Source organism: Crocodylus porosus, unplaced genomic scaffold, assembly GCF_001723895.1.
Source record: "Crocodylus porosus isolate Cpor-Errol unplaced genomic scaffold, CroPor_comp1, whole genome shotgun sequence".
Classification (NCBI taxonomy): domain Eukaryota; kingdom Metazoa; phylum Chordata; order Crocodylia; family Crocodylidae; genus Crocodylus; species Crocodylus porosus.
Window position 1 is genome coordinate 652,869 of NW_017728939.1, and position 9,596 is coordinate 662,464.

A 9,596-nucleotide genomic window follows, 5' to 3' on the forward strand; every position below is an offset into this window, starting at 1 on the left:
CGGCCTCACCAAGGCCGAGTACAAGGGGAGAATGACGTCCCGGGATTTGCTCGAGAAGCATCTATGGATGCAAGCCAGCGTTTTGGTCGCTTTATAGCCAGCGTTTTGGACTGAGGAAAGCTGATGGGGCATTCCAGGTTGGAGAGTTTGCTCTCTTACATTTGACATTAGAGGGGTTCTGGCCTAGAAGAGGGGGACTCTGCCCCATGCAAGGGAAAGATAGTGGGAGGAGGTAGCTTGGACCTTCATGGGTATGATGGAGCTGGCTGTCTTGTGACTAAACACCTTACAGCTGGCCCTAAGTGATGTATTTCCCTTTTCCATGCAGGCAGGGTGGCCAAGATGGCATTCGTCAATTCAGCAGCAAAGCCCCCTCGGGACGTGCGGAGAAGACAGGAAAAGTTTGGAACTGGAGCAGCTGTTGTGCCAGAGAAGATAAAGTAAGTCCTAACTTACTGCTTGCCTGCCTGGGGAACCTCAGCAGGTTTCACCCCAATTCCTGTGGGGCCTCTGAACCCGCAAAAATGTCCTCATCTCCACAACCTACAGATCCTGCTGTGATTCCAGGGCAGCAGAGGCTGAATGTTCCAGCCATTCAGAAACAAGAGGCAAGCATCTTCCTTGCCCACCAAGTTCTCCAGCTCTGAACCAAGGCAGAGAGTTATGAGCTCTGGCAGGAGAAACATAGGAAGCTCCCAGCACTGGCCTGGGCAGGCAAAAAGCCTTTCTGGTTAGCCTTTTATTATTAGAACCTTACTTGGTAGACACTGTACTGTGTCAGGATCTGATCCAAGCTGCCTGTAGTGGAGGACATGATCTGTTTGAGCACTAGCCTGGGGGCTGGTTTTAACCTAGCTCCAAGAGTGACTTGCTCTGGGCATGTTGGTTAGCCTCTGAGCCTGTTTAATCTGTAACGTGAGGGATCACGATACCTGGTTCCCTGAAGACATATTGTTTGTAAAGCACCTTGTGTGGCTGTTTTAGCATGTTGCTACGCATGCTCAGCTTGAGAGCTGCCAGGTTCTGCTTTAGATCTACATTTAAGCAGTGGGGAATGCAGTCTTCTGGGGAATGTGGTGCGGTGTGATGCAGATATGCTCTGGCAGTCTGTGCATCTTTAGTCCTCTGTGGGACATGGGGACGCACGCACATTAAGCTTCTTGCCTAATAATAACAGTCCAGACCTGTATTGTAAAGCCTCGTTCTGTACCTTTCCCATGGTTTGAGACCTTAATCCAGTGATTTTCAATCAGTGCTCTGACACCTTGGGGTGCCTTGAGGTCCTTTCAATGATGACGCAGAGTGCCACACTATTAACACTGTTAGGTGTGCAAACAAGATTCACAAGATAAACCCAGAGTTTTCAAGATATGCTGACCTGGTGTGGTCTCTGAGTTCTTTGCAATGGAAGACTTCCTGTTACTTTTTACAGTCCAGAAATGAGTGAAAACAAAGAGGTGGCATCTACTGAGGGGCGCCTCGAGTCTAAAACAAGTTCAGAAAGCATAGACTCGGACAGTCATTCTCAGTAAGTTTTGCAGCTGCCTCAGACCCTCTGTTTAAACATGGGCATATGTGGGGCTGCTGAATGCAAGCTACAAGATGGAGATAGGGGGAGAGAGAGGTTGCCACTTGAACTTGTCTGAACTGTGCTAGAATGATTGTACGGCCTGTGTGTTTCAGGATAAAACCAGTCCTCTACACGCCCAGCAAAAGCCAGTCCCACGTGAGTGAGGAGCAGTCATATGACGGGCCCAGCACCAGCAGTGCCCATTCCGGTCCATCTCTGAGCAGCACCTCTTCTGGCTACGACCCCAGGAAACCCCCAGTGAAGAGTGAGTAGTGCATTCAGCTGTGGTCATTCACGATGGTGTTGACAACGGCTTTCCCCTCCCAATACCCCTCTGATCACTTTTCACCACCTCTACCTTTCTCAGATTGCTGCAGAGGAGAAGGAGTGGGGGGGAAGGAGTTAGAGGGGTGGTGAGGGGGCTTTTAGGGGTCTTGGGAAATGGGGGAAGCAGGGAAAGGAATTGGTTTAATTGCTGTGTCTCCAGTATCACCTCACAGCCATGATTGTATTGACCCCACTGATACGGATTGACTGAATTCCTGTATGTTGTGCCCAACCCATTCACCAGTAGGGGTGCTGTAGATAACGGCTACAGCGTTTCAGTCTCAGACTTAGCAGTGACGTGTTGCAGTCCTGCACGGAGCCCAGGGCAGAGCAGGCGCCAAGGCAAACCCCCTCCATCCTGTGCCTCTGTCTTCACCTAGTCTCTTCTTGTCCTCTAGTGACTGTGACTGTCCACCCATGCTACAGGGATGTTAACAGCACCCTGTGGGAGAGCAAGGTAGAGGGTGCTCCAGTTCTTTGTAGGGCTGCTGACGCTGGACTGTTTTTCCTTTGTTGCAGAAATTGCACCCATGATGGCAAAGACGATCAAAGCTTTCAAAAACAGGTTCTCTCGGAGATAAGCTGCCCGGGACAGAGTTGGGAATCCTTCTGCTTTGGGGGAGTGGCCCTGAAGGGGAAGGGGAGGGAAGGCACCCAAGGAGCCTAGTCATTCCCTTAATGACCTCTATGGAGCTGTTAGAGGCTTACAAACCTGCACAAGATGACAGCACAGTGTTTTCCAGGCCAGCCCTCTGGTTCCTTCCTCTGCATTTTCCTGTCCCCCTGTCCTAGCCCTGGTTTGTCCAAAGTCCAGCATTTGGCGTTTTTAAACCCATCAGAAAAATGTGAAATCTTGGCACCTGCTGAGAATGGAAAGTCCAGAGACTGACGTTGCTATTTAACCTCTCAAATAAATGATAATATAGTTTTAATTGCTATTCCCGCAACTCCCCCCAGCCGCCCATGCACTCTAATATTATTTATGATGTAATTTCTGATGTCATCTTCCCCCCTCCTCCCCTAGAAGGAAGCCCAGCCCCCTTCCCAAAGACATGACATCTCTCTTGGTGAACACTGTTAGAAAAGGGAGATTTTCATCTTGAGTTGTTACCCATGACATGTGAAGTCCCACCTGAAATCTCTGGGGAACAGGCAATGCTGGAAGCCAGTGCACTCATCAGCCCTTTGGCAGGATGCGTTGGTCCTGAGGTTTCATTTGCTCATCGTGTATGTTAATATATCCCAGCGCTCAGACTCTTTTCTCCTGATGTTACTGTAGATTTCTTTGTACAGATGCTTCTGCCTTTGCAGGGTGGCTGAGAGCTCTTTCAGACCTCTCTGCTGTCTTTTCCTGTTGGTCATTGGAAAACCATAAGAATTCTTTAGGAGAAAACCTAAACTGTGTACAAAATGACATTTTAATTCTTCCTTTCTAAGTTGTGGGGTTTTTTTTTTGGTTTTTAAGATATGGCTCTGCTTCCAGGAGCCAACATGGTTTTAAAGATACCAATAAAGGAACTGGTTGAGTTTCCTTCTAGTAGAAGGAAGTAGCTTTATCGAGTTCCCCAAGCATCAGACGGCATTGGAAAGGACTTGTCTGATTCTAAACGCTGGCACTTTAATCTACCCCTTTCCCTGTAAGCTATTGCTGGGAAAAGCAGTGGTTTTTAGCCTTGTATTTTAAAATAAAATACTTGATGGGAGGAAGGTAACTGTTTTTAGCGCAAACTTTTAGCTTGAATTCAGAACACTTGATTGCGTCCAATATTTGGGAAGAATCATAGCACTGGAAGGGAAGGGGGAGGTTTTACTTGTCTGAAGAGCCTCTTTGGTGGTAAAGGAAGAAGGGTGACTTTGGAGTGCAGCTCCTCCATGGAGGCAACCTTGGATAAAGATGCTAGAAGGTCCAGGTGATGCATTGTGAGTGTGATTTCAGGTAAACCTAATGGTCTCACTGTGGTTGTAGCTATTTCTAACAGTGTAATGTGAGAGACACTACTGAGAAGTCACTGTAGATGATAAAGCCTTATTGTGGTAGGCAGTTCAGTGTAAGGGCCGAATCTGTTGTAAAAGCAAAGTAGCCTGAATGTATTGCAAGCATTGTGTTGGACCAGGTAATTGGCTCTGTGACTACTTCTAGCCACGGGAACTGTCCAGTTCCAAACTCTGTTTGAATCGTTCTCGGATCCAGCTGCTCTAACGGTGACTCTGCAGACATTCTGTTCTCTTGGTAGGGAAGAAGGTGGTGGTGGTTCAAAGGATGTGATTTGTACTTCTTTTGGTTGGAAAATACTGGCTAAGTGGACTTGGCTGTATGTGCTGACCTGGGGAAACTGCTGTGATGTATACTCCATGGAGGGCTTTAGAAAGGTCCCTTTGGTTTTGGTTTCTATTAGGTATTTGAGCATCCCAGAAGCCCTCTCTTTATTTTTATTTTTAAGGTCTTGGAAAAGCGTTCTCAGACTCCTGTGTGCCGTAAACTCGTTAAAGTCCCCAGTGCTTTAATGATGTTACTGTGCAGCATTTCAATGTGTGTTGTGCTGTAAAAAATAATGCCTTCTTGCTCTTGCGTTTTTGCTGTATTTAATTTGCTGTATTTTTAATTAGGTAACAATATATATTATTCTGCTGACTGTTGTGCTACCATTTATTTCTCCTTTTTTTGGGGGGGTGGGCGGGAACAGGAGTCTGTCATGTCTTGGCCCTAGTGGAGCCGCAGTTAAACCATGGATAGGGTCCTGAGGTCTTTAGGTCCTGCTGCATTGCTACCTAGCAATGACCTAGATATGCACATCTAACTGTTGCTCAAAGCATTATGGGTATTACTTTTTAGCTGTGCATTGGGTGCATCTTCTCGCTAAATCCAGTTCTTTCTCACTATAGACTCTGCCATTTTGTGTTAGTATTTTAGCTTAGTTTGGCATTGGTTTTGGTGGGGAAAGATAAATATTGTGGCCTCTAACTCCACGATATTTGAGCCTACTTTCTTCTAGGAGAAGCCAATTCTAGTTTGCATAGGATCAAGCACATACCTCCTCTTCCCTAGAAGGTGCTTTTTGTTGCTTTTAGTCAAGACACTACATCTACCAGACTGAAAGAAGGTGGGCACTTTCAGGTGAGGGAGGAAGAGCATTTCTTTTGAGACACAAACTGAGCGGACTCTAGAGTGGAATTGCTTTCTCCATTTCCCGTCTCTTTTAGCGCCCACTGTCTTTTAAACTTGTGCAATGTTCTGTGCTACACTACGTGCAAAGGAACCAAACAGAACTACCCCTTTCCTTGTGTGCCCCTTGGTGTGATGGGGTGAGTGACCTGGGCAGGAGGGAGAGTTATGCTGACCTGCATTTGTACTTTGGTCCCCAACTGTGTATATACAATTTTCTATGTTTCTTTTCTTTTCTTTTCTTTTTTTTTTTGTGGTAACCAAGGAGATGAATATTTTAATTAGATAAGTTATATGAAAAGAGAGGAAAATCATGTCTCAATAAAAGCCAAACACTGGACAGTGTCTGTCTATTCCTTTCTGTCTCTGAGTAATAACTACGCATAAGGATGAAACAGCAAATTAAGTAGGATGACTTTTTTTTTCTGCAGTTGCTGATGACCTGATGTTTGCTTTCCTTTTTTTTTTTAATCTGACGGGCTTTTTTTTTTTCCTGTCACTTTTCATTCCCGAGTCTCTCCTTGCACCCTCCATTGCAGGCTATAAATAGCTAGAAACTGGAACGTTTTGGCAAATAAAACTGAACTCTCAGGTCAGTCTCAGAACTTCTGTGCAGCTGGCTATAAACGACATTCAGATATTTTCCTCCTTACTTGAGAGGCCTTGAAACGAGGGTCAGGAGCTGACATTGCAAATACTATTTTTAGAGGAACGTAAGGTGATGTTCTCTTGAGGTCCGTGGGGACTTGGCTTCTGTGGCAGGGAGGATCAGAGTCTCCCAGGTTCTTGGTGCTGAGCAAAGGAACTGATTCCTGTGGTCTCTTCTTTGCAGGAGTAGTCCTGGTTGAGTGACTGGGGCAGCACTTGAGGAAGCCTTTACCGGGTGTTGAACAGAAGTGTTGTACTGGGTCTAACCAACAGTCCAGTCCATGTAACCCACCAGGCTTTAGAGGGTTTAAACTGAACAGGGTCTATCTAGAGCAGTGGCTCTCAGCCCACGGGCTGCATGCAGCCCAGTTTGCACACTGCTGCGGCCCATGTGACATCCTGTTTAAAACATTTTTTTTTAATGGATATTCAAGAAGTAATTTGTGTGGGTGTGACCCGCATAACGCATTGAGAGCTGCAAGCATGGCTCAGTATGGCAAATAGCCTGAGAACTACTGATATGGAGTGATCTGTTCATTACCCTCCCCAGCTTCTGCCATCAGTGGTTGGGGATCTGTTTAGTACCTGTTAATAGATCTATTGTCTACCTGTCTAGTCCCTTCTTTTGAACGTGGCTATACTTTCTGCCTCTACCACTGCCTGCAACAGCAACAACGGGTTCCACAAGTTTAACTACACACTGTGTAAACCAAGTACTTTCTCAGGCTTAAAACTAACAAGCTTCCTACTAATTTCAGTGGGTCCACCTAGCTCCAGTCTTCTGAGACTTGGGGAATAACAGTTTCATATTCCTGGCATGATCTTACAGACCTCTCTCCCATCCCTGGCACTAAGCATTTTACAGAGCTGTTGCAGCCTGGAAGGGGAATGACTTGCTTTGCCAATAAAGAAATGCAAAACTGTAGAACTCTTGATTCAGAGATGATACCTTTTATTACACCAACTAAGAAATCGCAAAAACCTTATCTTTTTTCTGCAAGCTTTCGGGCTCACATGCCCTTCCTCAGGCTTGGGGAAAATGAAGGATGGTAAAAAGTCCCATTTTGCTTTACTAAAGCACTGCAACTTTTCCTTTTTAAAAGGAAGCTATACGGAGTCGCTGGACCTCTTTTATACCTAGGAAGTGTCTGCTTATTTTATACCTCTTTTAACTGTAGCTTGGGCATGGAAAGATTTGGCTATGCAGTGGAGATCTGTCAGTTTTGGCTTTGTCATAGATCCTTCAGCAGCCACCTCCCTCCCCCTTGACCAACCAGTTGTGCACATTACCCATCCTTATTAACCTGTATTAATTCTTCATTGTAGCCTGACAGTGCTCCACTGCCCTTCCTGGCTGCACAATGACACTTCAATAGAAACTGTTAAGCTCTTATCAGCGTTGCTTGTACTGGCGCTCCCCTCCCTTCCAGCGTAGCTTTGCTGCTCCAGCCCTTCCTAAAATAGTGCCCTTATCAGCCTTCGAACAGCAAATGTGCCCATTTGGAATGATTTTCACAATCCTATTAACCATGACCAAGTTCAGCACAGCTCAGAGCCTTGTCTCGCTTCTGGTGAGGTGAAATCCTGTTAGGTTTCTTTGTGGTCCAGAAATAAAAGGGTTTGAAAAAGTCCAGGCTGTGACTGGTAGAAAGTTAGCAGAGGAGGGGGCATGGATGTGTGGGTCTCTGGAGTGGGGGGGCACAGGTCTGGGACAGGAGGCTTGGAGAAGGCTGTCTCTAGGGGATGAGCATCTGCCAGTATCTCTGTAAAATGGGGGATAACTTCCTAGTTTTTAGATGAGGGGGAGGCAGGCAGATGTGACCTCGAGTATCCCTGGCAGCATGCGTCTCTTTGAAGGGTTTGCAGCACCTGTTAAAGGAAGCTGGTCACTGTGTGGTTGTGCAAAGGTTCAAGGAGACTTGTATTAACTTCTGAAGAGCTGCAGGTTGGCCACCTCTGAGCTGTGGTGTAACTCCACTTGTGGCGCACACACATTTCTGCAAGGCATTGATATGAGCTTGTCCAAGCCCCTTTCTCCACTTGTTCTGATGCAGCGAGTTGACTAAAAATGCTGTTCGTTGCTGGAGCTTGGCCCGTTGCCGTGGGTATCAGTAATGCTTTGGGCACAGAGAGGTCTTTAGCTGTGGCAGCCTGAAGCCACGGCAGATTTGCATCTTATAAACTCCAGAGAGGGGTAGCACTTGCTTTTGTAAGTGGTGAAGTAGGCCCGCTGCTTATGGAAAGCACAGGCCGTCTGTCTGCTTTGCTTCGTCTGAAGCACAGATCTACCCAGCTTGTTGCTCGAGCAGGAGGCAGCCAAATTTGGCTGGGCCTGTGCTGGGGGTGTGTCAGCAGAGGAAGACGGCTGGGAGGAAGCGATGATCCTGTGCTGGTGGGGAGGAGGCAGTAGCTGCGTTCTCTAGGCCTCCGTGAGCAGAGGGGGGCAGAGTTTGCTGCGCCACGTTGGGCTGAAGCTCAGGAGAAGGCAAGGGCCAATTTGCAGCTGCCAATAGGCTTTGCCTCCTGCACTTCAGCCCAGGGAGCCGGCGGGGTGTCTGGCTGCAGCGGGCAGGGCTCTTGGGGTAAATATGACATCTTTGATTGGAAAAACTGTTCTTTGCCACAAGGCCACAAGCACCCTGCAAAGCAGGTGACCCTCTGCAGTGCCAATCCACCGCCTTGCCTTCCCTGGGCCTCAACCCTCAGGCCCCTGGAAGCAGCTGGCAGGGCTGTGGGCAAAGCTGGGCTCAGCCCACGCACCCAGCCATTCCCTTGCCCCCCTGCCGTGTCCCGTGCGGGGCCGAAGCCTCCCTGGTCCCTGGCAGCGCAGCCAGGTCTTAAATGGGAAATGACCATAACTGGGTCATCAAAACTGAAGCATTTCTTTACTTGGAGGAAGAAAGTGCCAAGAGCAAAGCCCCAGAGGCTGTGAAAATACCCCCAAGAGCGACGCGGGCTCTGCACGTGCTGCATTGCGGAGCTGCCCTGGGGACTGTCCTGCACCGGGAGCCCTCTCTCTCGCTGTTGCTGACGGGACACCTGGCACGGGCTGAAGCGACCGTACGGACGCAGCACTGCCAAATCCCGGGACTTTCTGGCATTGTTCTTAAAAGTCTCCACTTCGGGAATGTGAAAAAACTTATCATCTATATTTTAGATAGAAGCTAGAGAGAACTCTTCCTTTTATATGTAAAGATTATATGTCTTTATAGTGATTTTAGGTGAACTTAGCTTTTTCTTATGTGATCTTTTAGATAAAATCTGTATGTTTATATCTAAATCTTTATATCAGTTTTTAGATAAGGAAGAGCTAAGCTGCTCTAAAATCACTATAAGGATGTATCTCTAAAATATAGATTTTATCGGAAGATCATATAAGGAAGAGCTAAGTTAATCTAACAGTTAGATAAAATCTGTATTTTAGATCAGCTTCGCTCTTCCTTTTATATTTAGTTTAGATACCTCTACCTTTCACCTAAAGATTGTATCTAAACTAAATATGAAGATGTATCAGAGGAAGAGCGAAGCTGACCTACAGTACGCATCACAGGGTTTATCTAACCATTAGATGAACTTACCATTTATATTTTAGATGCAAAAGCCAGAGCCCAGTTTTTCACGTTTCAGACCAGCTCCAAAAAGCCGCGAGCGTTGGCAGTACCGCAGACCCTCCCCCGTGCAGGCGGGGCCGCCAGGTGGCGCTGGAGCCCCGCCGCCTCCTCCACTGCCCCCTCGCAGGCGGGTTGAGCCTCGCGTCACGTGACAGGCGCCGCGTCCACATGAGGGCGTCGCCACGTGACGGGCGCCGCGCAGTCACGTGACGGGCAGGGCGGCGTCTGCGCAGTGCGGCGAGCTATGGCGCACGGGCATGGGCACTCGCACGGGGCG

The 9,596-nt window shown here is 47.6% G+C and overlaps 2 protein-coding genes across 4 annotated transcripts in view; both read left to right on the forward strand.

The window, feature by feature from the left end:
- The window catches only part of ELOA (elongin A), a 21,545-nt gene extending 16,145 nt beyond the window's left edge, over positions 1-5,400 (forward strand). For 2 of the 3 annotated variants that reach the window (XM_019547590.1, XM_019547589.1), the window contains exons 9-12: positions 329-440; positions 1,433-1,528; positions 1,684-1,835; positions 2,417-5,400. In XM_019547590.1, the coding sequence (XP_019403135.1) occupies positions 329-440; positions 1,433-1,528; positions 1,684-1,835; positions 2,417-2,478 (422 nt within the window). In that variant the 3' untranslated portion in view covers positions 2,479-5,400. The remainder of the gene's footprint in view (positions 1-328; positions 441-1,432; positions 1,529-1,683; positions 1,836-2,416) is intronic. The other variant, XM_019547592.1, reaches the window with a different exon arrangement.
- Positions 5,401-9,213: 3,813 nt separating this feature from the next.
- Positions 9,214-9,596, forward strand: part of PITHD1 (PITH domain containing 1) — a 4,311-nt gene continuing 3,928 nt past the window's right edge. The window contains exon 1 of the mRNA XM_019547530.1: positions 9,214-9,245. Coding sequence (XP_019403075.1) covers positions 9,214-9,245 — 32 coding nt within the window. The remainder of the gene's footprint in view (positions 9,246-9,596) is intronic.